General features: G+C 44.0%; 1 protein-coding gene across 1 annotated transcript in view; it reads right to left on the reverse strand.

The window, feature by feature from the left end:
• Window positions 1–7,140: 7,140 nt before the first annotated feature.
• DDRGK1 (DDRGK domain containing 1) overlaps window positions 7,141–18,125 on the reverse strand; it is a 40,396-nt gene continuing 29,411 nt past the window's right edge. The window contains exons 6-9 of the mRNA XM_075752820.1: window positions 16,043–16,081; window positions 11,468–11,524; window positions 10,000–10,048; window positions 7,141–8,710 (exon numbers count right to left, since the gene is read on the reverse strand). Of these exons, the coding sequence (XP_075608935.1) occupies window positions 8,538–8,710; window positions 10,000–10,048; window positions 11,468–11,524; window positions 16,043–16,081 (318 nt within the window). The 3' untranslated portion in view covers window positions 7,141–8,537. The remainder of the gene's footprint in view (window positions 8,711–9,999; window positions 10,049–11,467; window positions 11,525–16,042; window positions 16,082–18,125) is intronic.

Consider the following 18,125-nt stretch of genomic DNA (forward strand, 5'->3'; position numbering starts at 1 on the left):
TGCTCCGAGGGCCCTTCCATGGCTGCCCAAGGGAAAGAAAAATAACTCAGAGCACAGGCTGATGTGCTTCAGGGGCTGAGCTATCTCCGGGCACAGCAGCCACTGGAGGCACTGGGGCTGAGTGAGGTCCAGGGTCCCCGTGATGGGTGGACATGATGGCCATGGTCACAAGGGGAGAGGCTGTGACAGCAGGAGCCTCCCCTAGAGCAGACAGTGGCTGGGAAGCAGTTCAGGCTCTTCCATTGCCACCGATGAGACGATTTCAATGCCCTGAAACCACACGGGGACAACAGCACCTGTCCAAGATGCTCCACAGCCCACTGTGTCCTGAGTTACACTGTTTCATTAATTTTCCTCTCTGGATCGATGAGTTTTGGGTTTGCCTCCACCGCTGAGAAACCGTGCGGTGCCTTGGGAGAGGGCGAGGATTCACACCCGGCTGCACAACACGAACCCATCCGGCACCTTTGGCTTTCGAACCGTGCTCACTTTCACCCTGTGGTTCGCCAGCTGCAGCTGCGATTTCCACCCCTCCCCGAGGAATACCAGCGCTGGGGTTTCATTGGGGTGGATGGGAATTAAAACACACAGCACGGGCAAAACCCTCCTTAAGAGACAAAATGCCCCTTTCGTGTAGGTGATAAAAGAAAGAGAGGGGAAAAACGCCCGTGTCCAGAGTTACCTGCTGAAAAATGTAGGACAGTTGTGACTATCCTGCATATTCGTGCCAGTCACTTGATTTTTATGAAGACAAGGAGGACAGCAGTGAAGCCAAGGAAACCACTTCTATCAACCGGTGCAATAAGCTGGAATCCTTTGGGTGCAAGGGAATGACTTGCATTGCCACAGGAGAAAAAAAAGAGAATAGAACACAGGGGGGGAATAAATACAACAGGCAATGCAAACCAGGATTGCTTCAAGTGCCTGACTGAAGGAGAACAGGTCCCACAGATATCTTCTGCTTGCTCCTTGGGTCCCTCCTTTCCGAAATACTGTGGTGCTGTTGCCCAGCGCTTTGCAGAACAGCTGGCCTCGGTGGTCCATGCTTTGCACAGGGTTGTGGAGGTGTCCCGCGTCCAGAGCCTCCACTGAACACTTTATTCTAAATTCATTGCCTCTGTAGCCTGCATCCATGCCATCCAGCATGCTCACTCACCACCCCACCAAGGTTTCTGCAGTCCCCTCACTCTCTCTTTCAAGCAAGGCTCTGGCAGCTCTAGTGCTGTTTTCTGCCCAGGCTCTCCTAGTTCCCTCCAAAACTCATGGCCACCACCCCTGCCTCTGCTCCTGGCCGGCAGCGCTTCGTCTCTCCCATTGACAGACCAACGGTGTTTCCTCAAAGAAGTCTGCTCTCACACAGATGCTCCACCTGGCACTGGAGTGGATGTCTGGTCCTTTCTCGTTTGTCTCTGCATTAGCTGGGCTGTGATTTCTCACCATTTTCTGTGCATCCTCTGCTTCATTTTTGGCCTCTGGTCTCTGGCTATCATCTCTTCCAGTGGGGCCTGCTGCTCACTTCATCTTCTCAACATTATTCCTCCTCCTCCCGCTGGCCTTCTCCTCTTTTTTCTTCCCCCAAAATACATACTTCTGGGTTCACTGTTCTTCAGACCTCCTGCTCAGCAGATACCCACAGCTTCTCAGTCATATGTGCATGTGCATCTTCTACTATCTTCCACCATGCCCTCGAAACTGCTCTTGCAGAGTTCCTCAGTGTCCTATTCCCTCAAAACCTCATTAACATTGTCTTCACTTCACTTTGCAGCCTGCAGCTCCCATTCCACAGATCCTTTCTTTCATAAACTCCAGAATTTGAGACCTGTTCAGTATTAACATGCAACCCTGAATCATACCTTTTGTCTGGCTAGAAAATGATGAAAACGCTTCCTTTACCAGAGATTCAGGGATATCCGGTGTCCCAAGCAATCACAGGCCATTCATGCTTGGGCTGGGTGCCTTCAGAATAAATTAATTCCAGGACAATTACACACTTGGGACCCACACACCCACCCTTCATATGCTGTCCACGTGTCCTTTAGTCCAATGGTGATTTTTGGTCTGGGGTCTTCTAACACCTAATGGGATTCTTCTCCTGTGTCCAGGCAGGCTCTTGTTGACTTACAGTTTCCGCAGTTCTCCCCCAAGGTTGGAGCCTCCTTATCTTCTGGTTTAGACTCCTTGTACACCTGCCCTTGCTGGTGGAACATGGAGAACTGAAGAGTCCCAGACTTGGAAAAACACTACGGAGACATTAGTGCGATATCAAAATAGTTTCCCATGCTAAAAGACTAAACACAGCACTGTACGAGCTGTTCAGAAAACTAGTAGGAAAAATACTGAGAAAAATACCTCTATCGCAGCCTAAGGCTTCAGCAAAAGTAAAGCTAAGCAAACAGCACCAATCACACTCTATTATATTCCTAAGTAATTTATTCTAATTAAAACATATTTATTTACATTAAACAACTAATATCCCTCAACATCCAGCAGTCCCTGAAAACTTGTTGGACCTCTGTAAGAATCAATAAGACGATTGCACATACCTAGACGTATACACGCATTTAACATACGGGATATTTCCAGAGCACTCGTACGCGGGAGCTGCGAGGCTGCAGTCTGCAGGGGTGACTGCCAGACCTGACTTGCATATGCAAACCATAAGGGTAGAGAACATTTCAGACTTCCCGTGCGTCTGTGGCCAGCTGCACGGATGCCCCGTGCAGCACATGCATACAATGCATCAAGCTCACTGCCTGGTTTTTTGGGACGTGGGATTGCCTGCATTCGGTGCCTCCGATCCTTCTGCTGGAGCTAATGCACAGGAACAGCGCCCAGATCCAGCTCCTGTTATCTTCTCTACCCTTTCCTGTCTCCCTGCAGTGCAGCATTAACTTCTCACCTAAAGGCAAATCAAACATACCTGTAATTTCCCCCCCATACCAGCTCCTCCTCATCCTCCACTGATGGGCTCCCAGAACCTCCACCTGACTCTCTTCTGCTCCATAGACTTTGGGGTAGTGAGGAGTCGGGGTAAACTGGGTTTCATCAGCTGGAAATGGCTGAGCAGGACTTTGGCTGAGGATTTGGAGTTACCAGATTATTCCCCAAACCACCATGAGCTGCCAGTGAAGGTCCTGGAGGGAAAGCCAAGTGCAGGACAAACGCTGAAGAGATGTTTCTACTGCAGTGTGAATGCTGCCATCCAAGACCTACATGAGATCCCACCTGCGGCAGGGACAGTTCTGGTGATGTGTACCTCATAACTTCCCTCTTGAATCTCACAATTGTAGTCGATCTGTCCAGCTCCACGGCAAAATCCATTGACTCGAAGAAGACACATTCCTGCTGGACCCAATTAATAAGGCATCTGATTAGGTTTCTGGGCCAGATCCTCAGCTGAGCAGCCCTGAGCACAGCCTAGCTGGCTTCCAAGTAGTGATCTGTCTCCGAAACAGACTCTTCCCTAGAGCTCCTCTTCTTAGGGGCTGGTTGACGGGGCAGGTCAGGCCAGGCCAGTCGTTCAGTGATTTTGGATGCAGTCAGCAGAAGCTTCTTTGTCCTGGCGTTACGTGCAAGCTCAGCACTTTTGAGAAGATCAAACAGCTGTGCAGGCGCTTTGAGAAGGAGATAAGCTACATCGGGGCGGGGGGGGTGTTTATCTGGCGTCAGAAAGGGAAGTGCAGATCTTTGACTCAAAAGGGAAATGAAGTGGGTTACTGGTCAACAAATAAATCTGGAGTTGTTCCTCTATCTCACCACCAAAGCAGCCTGCCCCGTAATGAGAAGCCTTCTGAAGGGTGAAGGAGGCAAATCTGGGTGAGCTGAGAAGGGCTGGGGCACCGCCCCCATGGGGTCTTGTCCCAGCCCAGCTGAGGACCCTCCAGAAAATGTTCCCAAAAAGCAGCTCAGCTGACGCCACTCTTCGTTTCACCATGCAAACAGATATGAACGACTTGTCCCCAGAGACAGAAAATGTCACGTTTCATGAAGACAGATGTATCCACAGAGATCATAAAATGTTCCTTTATTTTAAGGAAAGGAAGGGGATTTTTTTCCTCTTTTGTTTTACTTGACTTTCACTTTTTTTTTTTTAATATCGAGAAGATGAAAGGAATTACGGTCCCATCCCTAAAGTGCTTCGGGCACAAAACTTCCCTGGGAATCAGCTCTTTTATGGGGATCCCGGGATTCAAGCCACAGATCAGCACTAATGCTCTGAATTTCCTTCTAGGTTTTAAAAAAAAAAATAATTAAATAGTTGAAAAATATAAATCTATGAATCCAGAACGGGACTGTTGCTGTGCAGAGAGGAATATTGCAGCTTCGCGATTCACTGCCATCTTGTGATATTTAATGTTTTCCTAAAAGGATCAACACACGCCATCAATTAAAAAAGAACCCCAAACAACCAAAAAAACCAACCCAAATCTGTTCCTAGTATCCATAGTGACAGAGAAAACCTGGAAACCATGAGGCTGATGGGCTCTAAAACTCATATCACAAACAAATAAAATGAAAAGTTGCAACACTTGTTGCTTTTACATTTTTATAAGCTGTAAACGCTTCACATTGACTATATTCTGTCATTGAAAAAGAAGCGGGAGTTTTCCTTGTTTAGATCTTGCCTTGTGTGATATGAAGACAAGGTTTTCAATCTAATTTTTTTTTTTTTTTGGCCTTTGCCTTTGGGTGGAATGGCAAAATTAGGACAAGCTTGCTCAAATGAGCTAGTAATTATTATTATTATTCCTTCTGTGTACAACCAGAGTACCTGGGAGCTCTTGTGCTAGTTCAGAGGAAAAAACACGGTGATAAATGCTGCATAACGCATGGGTGAAGTTTAACAGAAAATTGGGATTTTTTTTTTTTTTTTTTTACTATTTTAAAGCCAAATAATAGGGGGGTGTTCCAGCTTTTTAAAAATGATAAAAGTAGATTGGACAAAGCAACGGGAAGGAAAATATCAAAACCATCCTGCGTCTAACACAGAGGGGTAGCGGGAGTAGGTGTCCTTGCCCAAAGCTAATTTCTATGAGGGATTTGCATACGGATCATCCCAGGTAGGGATGAGCTGAGCCCTGTACCGGGTCTGAGTTGTGAGCTACGAACAGCTAACGCTTACTTGCCAAAATATCTATGGGCAACTTTGCTATGTCTTCACATTTTTATAACAGTCGATACTCCAAGAAAGCGGTCACTGGAGAGCTTTTAAATTTTTAGGAATCCTGAACACCCAAAATCTACAGTGCATCCCAGTATTTTACTGCCCTGTATTTTACCGCTACGTGTGCCAGACGTGACAGAAGGGACCACGCCGACTCAGATGAACCTGGGGTTTGTGCTTGACCCCCGTACAATTTTCCAAAAGCACGTGGGGAGGATGGGTGCTCTGGACGAGTCAGGCAAATCTTGTCTTGTGGTTCCCTGCAACGGAGGGTCAGGACGGTTTTAAACAGGGGGAAGGAGAGGAAGAGGAGCGGAAGAGGAGCCCAGGTGCTGATGGACCATTCCACCTCTCCACCAGCATCCTCAGCCTCCATCCTCACCCAGGACATTGGGGACGTGAAATGTGAGCGATCAGAAGATTTATGAATTCTGTCAGTGAAATAATTCTGGGGGACATAGCCCTTAACTTCTTCCTCCTCCACTTCCACAGAAAAACCCCATGAACACAGATTTAACCAGCAGCACAGGTTTGAATCGTTTCATCTATAAACCACACAAATGGCCTGAAGTATTTGTACCTGAGGTTTTAAACTGTCTTCTGGGATTTTGTAAGCGGATTCCCAGAAAATAACACTCTTTAATAGAAAAATCAGTTACCATTTAATAGTTGTGGCCATTCCCCAGGGCAAAGGGCTGAGCAGGACCTGTGGGTCAGAGCACCAGCCCCCGCTTGTCCATACCTCCTGCGGGCAGTCTGGAAAACCTCGACAAGTGAAACAATTTCCTCAAGGCAGAGCACAGTTTGCTTCCGTGTAAGTTTTCAGAAGAATTACAAGCCTGTGGGTGCTTTTTGTTACCTAGATTTTCCCCCGGCCTCTCAGTTCACATGCAGCGAGGATTGCAAAGCACCCCACAACAATCAGGGTGAAACAAGTTTCTCCTGAACGCTGAAATGATGCAGTTGGGTGCGGAGAACAGGAATGGAAATGGTGGAAGAGGACAATGGATGGAGCAGCCGCTGGCACAGCTACGCGGTCACATTCTATCCACGCCGACATTACACCTGAGACTACAACACGGCCAAGCCAGATGATGTTAGCTGTTCTGAAGACCATCACCAGACCTGTGCTCCTGTTTCCACACAAGTCCACGACCTTAGGAACAGCCCAGCCAGGGTTCAGGTCCAACACACAATATTGGGAATCCCCAGTAGGGAATCATGGATAAAGGCAAACCCCTGCGGTAGGCATGAGCCCGGTACCACGAGGGACCCGCAGGTCAAATCTAGTCTCCCGCAAGAGATGACGTACAAACTTTGCCGAGCGACCCACAGCCCACACGGAAGGGCTGGGTCTGGCCACTGCCTGCCTCACCTGCTTCACTTCCCACGGAAACTCCTCCAGAGAGGAGCTTTGGCACGCAGCACTTCCGAGGCGCCTGTTACTGTTGGAGCCCTCCAACGGACATGAACTTGGCTCGTAATAAATACTTCGCTATCACGTTCTCCTGCCTAGCGCCTCCTTTCATCTGCAGCTTTTATCTGTCTTTCTGCAACCTGTCAACAAATCACAAACAACCCGTCTGGCTCTGGCACAGCCCTGTGAAACTCCCATGAAATGGTTTGAGTTATTGCTGTGTTTCAAGACACAAATCTTGTCCGAACAAAGAGAGAGAGGTGTGTAAAAGGGTTTGCACGCACCCTTCTCGACAGATGGCTGGCCCGTGCTAAAGTACAGGGCAGTTTTGTTGGTGCGGTTGTACTAACAGAGCAGAAGCAAGCTCGCCGCTGCACAGTGAATGTGGTGGTTTTGGTTAGAGTCACAGCCATTGAGTGTACTTTGGAGTGAATTCAGTGGATTTCATGGAATACTTCTGGTCTTTGGCACACTGGAAGCTATGGCATTGCTGGCTGGCTCCTTTACCTCATAAAATCCTTCAACACATTAAAAAAAATTATCTCAAATTACAAATCTCTGCAATTCTTTCAAAATTGTTTATTTCATTACAAGAATAGTTTTAAACAGATCAAAAAAATCATGGCAAAAATCAAATTTTGAATAATTAGGAAACGTTACAAGCCTCAAATCTCAAGTAATCTCTCTCTGCTGGTTAATGACGTACCGATCTTTCACATCAAGGCAAGGTGCTGCACTGTACCCAGCACTCCTGCAGAATCTCACATTCGGCAGAAGTGCAGAGATTAAAAAGGAAATATGCTTCCTTCCATTGTTTCACTGCTATCTCATCTCACTGATAACACAGCTTTTAGTCTACTCAGGTTATCCCTAAGGTTGGCAGAGACACAACCAGCCCCTCTTGCCCTCCCCAATTACTGTATATCCACATAGATTCTGTTGATTTCAAAAAGGAGAATTAACAAAGCATCAATTAGGCTATTAAAAAATAAATATTCTTATGCAGGAAATATACTGACCCCTACAATTAATATATTAATAATCATTTACTTGTAACATTAATTGCATGACTCATAGCGCCTGAATTTTTTTCATTTAAAAATAACAAACCATCCAGAACACAAAGGCCACGGGGTGGGGGTGTCTGAGGCCTTCAGACACTGAGCTGGCTCTTGCTTCAAAGGATGAATCCTCAGAATCTGATTGGTATCAGTAGAATTGGCCCACACAATAAATGAGGCGAGTTAGCCTTTCCCTGGAGGTGTTTTTGTCTCTTGGCTACAGAAAAATAACACAGCTTGGCTGCGAGCAAACTTTGTACGTTATACAAACCAAGCAAAACATATTTATATAGCAAGTTCTCACATTTCTAGAGTTTCAGTATATATTTCAGTAAGAACAGAGACAGACTTGCAGTATTTTCTTTTTACTCTGTCCTTCCAATGTTGATACAGAAGAGAAAACCTGGCAGCCTCACCCCTATACCCCTGTCCTTCTGGGCTATGTATGTCATTGCCAAAAAGTTATACAGCTGCGGAAGTGCAGAGCAAGCCTGGAGGATTTTGAATGCAATCAAACCCAAATATATTTGATACAGACATCAGAATCTGGAAACAATAAAACCAATAAAAACTTTGGGTACAGTCACACGAGACTGGCTGCCAATATAAAGTAACCATGTAAAAATTACTGATGTTCCTGGGGTACAGGTCCATCAGAGTGTTTTAGCCCTGAGTTCCTGGCTAGTCTCTGTTGTACAAAAGACTGTCCTATTTTATACCGGCTCTAATAGAATCAAAAGCCTAACTTTTGATCAAGTTTTGCAGGTGATGCTTAAAAAGAGCATCCTATCTTCAAGCATCGGATATGGACTAAAAGGGTTCTTGTTTGGTTTTAATTATGCGGTTTATTCAAACAAAGATTAAACTCCTGCTGTATTTTTCACACACCGCAATTTCATGCCACAGTTGGAGCAACAGCTCGGCTGTCAGGCTGGAGGTTGATGAGGGAATTGCTTGCTTGGGCCAGCTCTGCGATGGAGACTCGTCCTCTCTGTTTGATGTACTGAGCCACGGCAGCCATCTCCTCTGGAGTGATGTAGATGAACTTTCCTCTGTCATCAATCACACCTACAGGGGGAAAGAAAGGACCTTGAAGTCAGCACTTTGGCTCCCCTCACTTCCCGACAGACATCAGTCACTTCTTTTGGAAAGGATGTTCAAACTGCTGAGGCTGCATTTCATATCTAGGGCAGGCAGAACAACGTGCTAGCAGTCAGGCTTTTATCTCCTCTCCACTGTTGGGTCTTTGAGCAGGGCTATGACAATAGCCCAGTACCTTGGTGAGACTAATTTTGTTCAGAAAAACCCCGCAATCTTTTCATTGTACGCAGCTAGCCGGTAGTACCACAGCAGCTACTGCAGGTACATAGTGTCGGTGCTGATGTTCTGGGCTGGCAGAGGAAGGCAGAGCAGCAGGAGGGCCCAGGAGGTGATGCCATGGGGCCCAGCTCAGCCATCCCAACTTACCCTCCGAAAGGGAATGAAGCTCAGTTTCCATATTTCAGTTGCTCTATCAAGAGTGAGAATAGATCTCTCTGTTCTTAATGCGTTACAGGATCAAAAGCAAGGCAGAGAGCCTCCCTGGCATGCCTTTTAGACCACAGACACAGCCAGGACAGCACACATCCTTATGCTTTCATTCAGAGCGCTTTCAGGTCACTCGAATGGGTATCCACATGCACCCAAGACAGTTGTTTCCCAGCCATGACCGCAGTATCAGGTCAGTAAATGTTTGCATTGGCACCTTCCCCTACTTCAACCTTGGAAAGAAAAAGACTGCCCAGGAATAAAACAGACTTGTTCAGACAGGGAGCAACCCTCTGCTTACGTTCCAACTTTGATTGCGCAGCTGCATGGCTAGGACTTTGCTTACTAGAGCATCCTGGAGTGCTCTGGGATGTTTGCTTCTCCCATAGCGTGCCGTACCCCGGTCCTGGCTTTAGCCACAGCACCTTTAAAACAGGCTTGCAAACTCCCCCAGAACATCCGAGTGATCTTTTTCACACTCAGATTTCAGAAGCCTTCATTTGCAGCTGGCTGCTCAGCAATCCCTAAGGACCTTCGGCAGGGCTCAATCGACCTGCGGAACCTTGTGCTGGTTCCTGAACTGTTCGGAACATTCATCCCTCTCCTCTGTATAACGTATCGTAAGAGCAATCACATCCCATAGGGCTTTAAACAGTAGTTTTACCGCAGCTGAAGCAAGGATAATAAAAACATCTATTTATTAAGTCCTGCTAGAAACCCTCTAAAGTTTAAAACAGAAGTTACACTGGAAGTCTCTCTCTAGTTAAGACATTTTCTGCACCATCTATTCACCGGCTAAAATAAAGTCCCCTTTGTGTTTTAGCTGTCACCTGTTAGAGTGCCATCTGCCATCAGGTCCTGGATTCTGTTAATTGCATCCTGTTTGAAAGCAAAAAAGGAATAATAAACTGATCAAGAGGGAGGCAAAGAACATTTCACGTGTTCAGATAAACTACAGATGGAGGCTTACGTTTAATTCCTCAGCATTCAAGACTTCAGCAAAGGATACACTTCAGTATTTACACAGACAGATGCAATAAGCCCTATGGTCTTAGAAGGATGAAGTAAACTTCTGCATTTTGGGGTGTTCAACTAACTTCCCTATCCCCAAAAGAGACTGTAATTGCTAAGTTACGTGGCTGTTTCAAGGAATGGTGGGTGGCTGCAGAAGTCTTCCCAGGGAAAGGCTGTATAGTGCCAATGCAGCATGCAAGTTCCATGAAGTACACTAAGGTACTTCTCCAAGAACCTGGCTACACTCTATTATTACATTCCAGAGCTTTTTATATTTTTTCCAGTTCCGTTTAAGAGGAAACCTCTTTTACCAATCCAAAGCAACAACTTGTTGAATTTATTGCTGGGTTAACTCTAGAGTTACTCCAGGCATGCAGTTCCAGTACGCCTTAAGCTAGTATCGAAGTCTTGTTTTCCACAGTTCTGCCTCTCTCCCTTTCTTGTATTTATATGACTGCAGAAGCAAATAATAGTTCAGGTTTCAACTAGATAAATTCCCTTAACTGACTCACTGCATGCTTAAATGAAGTTCTGGTTTAAGACAGAGGCAGGGGGACAGCAACCTGGACTTCGAGCAGTGTAAGCTGCTCTGAAGGGACACCCCAAGATCACACTAGGTACAGAACAACAGAAGACACTGGTCACTTCAAAAAATATGCCAAATGTGCTCAAATTAAAATAAACCAAGCCATGACTATTCTTCAGAGTCAAAATATATAATGTTTAGAGAACAGGAAAAGGACAAAAGAGGGAAAAAAAACCCCAATACAGATATCACACCATGAGCTCACTTTGACAGGCTTATATGGTGCTAAGAGGAACAATTCTCTTAAGTAATGCACTGGAAGATATAAATTCCTAAATGTTCTAAGAATACACAAGCAATTGGAGCAAAACACCTCATCTATTGATTGTCTGCAAACATAACAGCACTGTCCAATTACACAGGCAGTGTCTGAGTTTGCTTCTAGCTCTGATTTTGATTCCCAAGTACCCTGAATTGCTCTATCACTAGATTTGCAAACGCTATAAGATCCATCAGCCAACAAGCAGCTGTGCGAGAGGCAGACTGAGCACTTTTCACTGAAACAATCTTGCAAGCCAAAAACCCTTCACTGGCTGGCTGGCGCTTTGATGAATGGCCACATTTCTAGGGCTGATTTTGCTGACCTTCACCAAAATACAAGCATTTTCGGTAATGCAGAGACACTTGCATAGATGTTACCCTTATTTACTCACTTTCTTTCCTGTCATTTTAAACTCATTTCTTAAGTTAGTACTTACTTGTGTTCTTAAACCCAAATGTGAAGCCAAGTCCTCCAGCTGGATTACCTTTGTTTTCTATGGAAACAAACAAGAGTTACATGCAGTTGATGAATTAGAGAGCCCGTTTCTTTATCTTTCAAACAAAAAATGCATTTAATAGACAAAGTAGAACTTGTCATTCTACCTAACTTTTCCTAGTAAGCACTTTCCTCTGCTGAAAAACTCAAATTTAAGTTTCTTAAACCAGTTTGCTCTGTGGAAAGACTGAATGCTCTGACCCACTTAAGTGAAGGCTCAAAGACATTTGTCAGCATTCATCCTAAACTTTTCTTATGTTAGGAGAACAGGATGAACACAGGCACAATAAACAGCCACAGCTCTGCTCTCCCTGCCACCTGAGTTTCTCGACTGCTACCTCTAATTTCCAGTATGCTTTAGCAAGATCCCTTTTTGTTTGAGAGATGTTTCAAACTACCTTTTAAAATGATCACTGGTATATAGCAGCACATACATAAAAATCCAGACAAGACCGGCAGCATTAGGCGCTTTAGTCTGTTTTACTAATGTCAGGTGTATTCATGCCATAATAATCTTCCTTAAGCAAATGAATACCTTATTAAAATTGTCAGTATTGGGAGAGTACTGCTCGCGTGCTCTGGCACAGGCTGCACGATGATCTCTGAGAACAACGGCAGAAGCAGGAACTGCAAATTTTCATTTTGCTTTTGACAGAGACTCTTACTGCAGCCTTTCCCAGTCAGGATGCAGTCACCACTGCTCACAGGTGGTTTTATGCTTCTCTGTAGCTCCAGAGAATTACAGAGAAAACACCTGGTGCACTAGTCTGGAGCTACTTGGTTCCTGTTTTCTTATTTGCAAAAGTTTCAGAAAATCATCTCTTTAGATGCAGTAAAAGGATGCACTGTTTATAAGGAGCTTGGAAAATAAAAAAACTTCTGAAAACTGTTCAGTTAACGTTCTGGACTATATTCCTAAGAGCCATATATGTATGGCCACAAGAGCTACATTTACATTATCAGATGCAATGCTTCAAATGATAAATGCATTTGTTTCTGATCTTGAGAGTACACTGGGAGGACACTGAAGAAATAAAGAGAAGCTGAAATAGATGAATCTTTTTCATTAATAAAAATCAGACAAAAAAAAAAAAAGCCACGCACATACTTAGTAGTTGTGAAGTCTGATGCAGCCAAGCTAGAGAACTGAATACCATGGACTGAACACATGGAATTGGAACCAGTCCATGGAATTCAGTTCTCAGAGCTGGGAACTGCCAAGATTCGTCACATCTTCTTTTAAAAGGATGGGGAGGGGTGTGTGTGCAAAGCCACATTAACAAGAAAAACAGGATTTAAACCTTCACTTAAAGATATTCACCCTCAATGACCATATTTACTGGGAGCTTTTCAAGCTAGATCCTGCTGTGAATGAGAGCCCAGAGGGTGGGGTAGAATTAGGATGTGCTCCCCACACACTGAAATATAATGACATGGTCCCAAGCCAGCAAAACACTTCACTCCAAAACGCAAAAAACGCTTCTGTTTTAGAGACAGGCTTAACTTTCATAGAGCAACATATACACATCTACACTTTACAGAATTCATTTAATTTTAGGTACGATTCTGCTGCGGTCCTCAACAACGGATGAAACAGAGCAAGAGCTCCCAGGATTAAGATGAGTAGCACTTTTTTTTCTTATCTCGTGTCATTTTTCTTCCAGAAAAAACAGGAAGGGGTAAAGCCTCCGAGTCCTTCGTTATCCCTTTCAAATATACTTTGCCATATCAATTCACTGACTGTAATTCAGATGCATTCAATGATATACTGTCAAGCCGGGTGAGAACAGTGTGATGGACAAGTGCAGGCTCATATTTCCCTGGGCTGCGGGAGCTAGTGCTGCACAGCAAGGGAACTGCTCAGCCACTCTTTAATCTCCGCCCACTTCATTATTAATTATCTTCTGAAGTGCTCAGAGAGCCCCAGAGCTGGTTTGTAAGGTGTGTCATGCATGTGCAGCACTGCTAAGTAAAATGATAAGGTTCCCATTAACAAATTGGTTATTATGCCCCTCAGACCAGAGCAGTAAGGTCTGCAACTCGAGGACTGGCCACCGTAACAAGCAAACACACAGGAAGGCAACTGCAGCAGAGACAATGCCACAGCCCAAGATATAATGTGGTGAATCTGCAGCAGGTAGGTTAAAGGAAGGGAGATGCTCAGCTTTCAGAAAAGCAGAACTGGGGGGGCGTCAATTCTTTTGGTGCCTTTAAGAAAAATCCCATTTAAAATGATCCTATGAGGCAGAGCTGGAGAAAAGAACCTGCATTTATTTCATTTCAAACATCCTGTGGAATGAAGCATGGGGTGAGCTATCTCCAGTCGGTTATACCAGTAAAATAAGTTATTCAACAGAAGAGCTAAATTAAATTTTATTTTTTTAAAAATGCCAATTGCTCTTTTAATTTATACATTTTTCAGACAGCTACTAGCAGCTTAGCACTGCTTCTTGATACAAGTCAGTGGTTTCTGTGAATAGAACAGAAGATGAGGGCAATACATAATCTATATATTAAGCATACTTTCAAGATTAAAAAAAAGAAAAAACAACAAACCAAAACCCTAGAACTTGTAAAAGAAAGCAATGCCGCAGTTCTGCAACTCATTTCTACAGAGGAAAGCAGGTGTCAAAGCGCTTCTGAATTAGGTGTTCAGCCGGTGCTTAATTTCTCTGACGTCAAGTAGAAGTGACTAATATAAAACTATGCACATGTGCTTAAACACTAAACCGAGAGTTTGTGACTAATCTGTTCCATCCATCACAACCACCAGGGCAACGTGCAGAATCAGATCCTAATGTGTTATCCCTTGGAAACCCTCCTAGTGGAAGATCCCAAGGGACACTGAAATATCCTATTGCTCTACCTACTGTAATCCTAGGGCAGCTTGTTTATCCATAAAGAACCCATTTTCCTTAACCCACCACTTGGCAGTACCTTGAAAGCCTTAGATGGGAACGGGTCAACTGGCATCACACCGTACCACGTAAGGTGGTCTTAACAGACATGGCCATTTCGAAGTTCCCCTCCCTTTCAAATGAAATCTCCTTGGCTTCTGTGGAAAACTAAATATTGAAAAGGCCGCACGGCTGCAAAATGAAACGTGCCATCTGATGGTTCATCATTGCTCCATGGTTTTACTTAGGCTCTTTAAACATGTCACCCATAGCTTTTCCAATCTATTCTCAGCTGTCTCAGCCGCTTTTGGCAGTGCTTCTGATGAGAGTTGACTGGCTTATGCTGGGGACTTGGTTACTGAACAGGGGCTATTTGCATTTAGGCTGCAGCAAGGAAGGTAAGTCCTAACTCTGAGTGCTACTAGCTTACGCATTTCCAAATTACCCCCAGATACCACACAGATCAGAAAACCCTTGGCAGATGCAAACCGAGCAGCCTCTCTCCCTGTGGCCTGACAGCAATAAAATACACCACCGCAAGTCCCAGCAACGCCAGAGACAGAGAGCAGCACAGCAAAAGATGCTCACCCCGCAGCTTTGCGGTGACTTGAGAAAGATCGAGCCATTGTTCAGGCTTGCGTGGCAATAATTCAAATTGAGTCCTTGCGTTGAGCTACCCATGAGACAAATCTGTTTGTAAATCTGGGTTTTTTGCTAGAGTAATGGACATGCAAAACTGGCCCAGAGTCCCGAGATTCTGGATTAACAAACTGATTAGGACGCCACTAAGCGTACAAGTGATTTGCTTACTAATGAAGCCTTTCACACAGATGCCATACATTATCAGATAAAAATCCAGTTTCCAGTACAGGAAGAAAGGGATTAATTAGGTCAAAAGATTTGCATAACATTGTTAGACTAAGGGTAGAAAAAATGTATTTGACCTTTGATATACCAACAGTGGAGAAAGAAGCATTTGTCCTTACATATCAAAAGTGGAAAACCTCCTAAACACACCACAGGTTTTAAATAACCAACCATACAGTATCATGAAAGGGAGACTAACACACCCTGTTAAAAACAAGTGATCTTCTTAAATATCCCTTCCAAACATTAAGACAACATTGCAAATTGCATGGATAAAAACAAAAAAAGTGTTTCAGACACAAACACATCCTGCACGGCTGGTACGGCAATTCTCATTCATGCCAAGCTGAGACGCAGAGACTGTTTTCTAAATCGGTAGCTGATGTTCACAAACAAAAAACCTGAATGTCCCAAATCCCAATCAACAGCAAACACTGCTGTTCAGAAACTCTGAGGGTGATCCACCAGGCGCAGAGTTCATAACGTCAATCCGCATGAAAGAAGGTAAGAGCTACAATCCTGCCCCAAAAAGCCAAGACACAGCTATAATTACAAACCATTTTAACAATGATGGACATGCTCATGCACGGTTAAGTAAATAATGCAGACTAAGGTATGACTTCTGTTACTTGTTGAATATTTAAGTAAATCAAAGAGGAAGTAAAGATTTCCCTTCTTTCTGAAGCTTAGCTCTTTGTCAAAGATACTTTTCACAATCTAACAAGTAAGGAAGGAAGAGAAAGACCACTTACCTTAACATATTCCAGAAATTCCATTAGAAAGCTGCGGGACTGCATACAGCAAAGAAAACAATTGTTATTTTAAACTCCTGAACATTAAATGCATCACAAACTTGCTGAGTACAAATATTATAAAAGTGTTTAGCTTGCATACTTCTGAAGTTTTAAACATACACACTGAGGGAGATTTTGAACTGGAAAAAAATACATACAGTTTTATTCTTAAGTAGGAATTTATGATAAGCATTTTCTAAGACAGAATATGGCTCAAGTAGAATTTATGTTTAAGTGTGTTCTGAAAGGAAATCTTTGAATCTTTTATTCTTCACATCATACATACCCTGAAATAACCACATCTGGGTGAATTTGTGCATTAAGTTACACGTACACACCGAGAACATTTTGTTCAGAGGTAAAGTACAGAGTGATTCAGGAGAGAGCTCATGCAGATGGTCAAGTGTAGCACACAGCTGCGCAACACATGTGGAAGTTCAAGCCGTTTTCAAAGCTATGCACCTGAAATCCGGCATTTTAATACAAGCAGCTCGATTTTCAAAGGCAATGCAAATATGCATTTAAGGTAACAGGAGATCAAGTTACTCTGCAACCCTAGAAATCAATCAGCCTTAATTAACTGCTTAGCTCTGGACTCAAGACTGTAATTTTCAGCATGGGTTTCAGCACGCTAGCCTCAACAACACAAGGCAGAGTCAGCTATTGTAACAGGATACTAAATGCTTCAGTACATTACCCATCACGAGGCAGACGGGTGGCTTGCCGTTTCTGCAAGGCTGGTGTCTCCAAATAACCATGTACCTGTTACTGTTTCTGAAGATGACTTTCAAATCACCTACTGTTAAAGTTCTAATGCCCCACTCCTACCCAAGACAGCTTATGTTGAGATCCAGGCATCAACTGCCTGCCAACCTCTTTTGAGTGAGGAACACCCTTCTCTGTTCCCACATAAAGAAAGATTATTTTCTCCTTGTCAGGCAGCTGTAGGAACACAGACAATAAACATATTTGAGCTTTAAAGGGTGTCTAAAATGGAACAATTTAATATTTAGGGATAATACGACCTTCTCACAGGATAGGCAGACATTTTTGAAGGCACTTTCAATAGCAAGTATGCATTTCGCTGTTCTCTGCATCTTAGGAAGTTCCTCATCACCTTGGGAATGTAACCTTCCCCATGTTAATCCTGACATGATGGCGGAATTTATCTTAATGGGAAGGGGTCCATAGTGAGAACTTGTGACTAATGCCAAGCAGCGTTGACTCATTACAGGCTACTCAGCCCAAAGCTACTCTCAGTCACACTAAAGGCAAATCCATTCAACTCAACAGTGTCGCTTTAGCAGAGGAGAAAATGGCTTACATGGCCCTGAAAAAAATTGCTGTCATGAAATGCACCGGACAGCTCAAATTTGGCAGCTACAACCCAAGAGCAATTTCAGCATTTGATAGCAATTAAAATGAGTCTAACAGGTTTTCAGCAGACAGAAGAACACTGCCTCCCACAACAGTGGAACTTTTTCAAGTTTGCTGTGATATTATGTCAAGTATCACATTTCAACCACCATACCCAGCAGTACGTCTGCAGGCAGCCACAGGAGGAGCATGCTGGAACCTTATGCACAAGTTTGAAACACTATCAACCACAGCAATCATTTGCAACACTGAATGCACAGTTTTCCAGCATACAACCCACCAGCACCTAGGTTGTGTCCGGTGAATTTTCTTAACATAAGCCTTTTAAGACAAAAGCTTGTTTTTTTCATTTGATTTCACAGCAGCTCCATCAGTCTAGAAAATAAAACCAAAACCAAGCAATTCCTCTCAAGATATGTGGGCACCAAACTCTGTATTTAGCCTTGCTTTTATCTGGCCCACTGTATATGGGCAGGGCAGAGCTAACGACAGTAGAAGAGTATCTGACTTCCAGGATGAGTTTTATTTCAGTCCTTACATTAAAGGAGGAGAGAACTCATTTCCAGTGATATGCATTTGCCTTAGTACTCTAAACTAATTTTAGAAGTCTGGAACAAGGGACTGTAGCATTCCCTAAGAAATACTCCAGGTTAACGTGTGCCAT

Source organism: Balearica regulorum, chromosome 4 (assembly GCF_011004875.1).
Source record: "Balearica regulorum gibbericeps isolate bBalReg1 chromosome 4, bBalReg1.pri, whole genome shotgun sequence".
Classification (NCBI taxonomy): Eukaryota; Metazoa; Chordata; class Aves; order Gruiformes; family Gruidae; genus Balearica; species Balearica regulorum.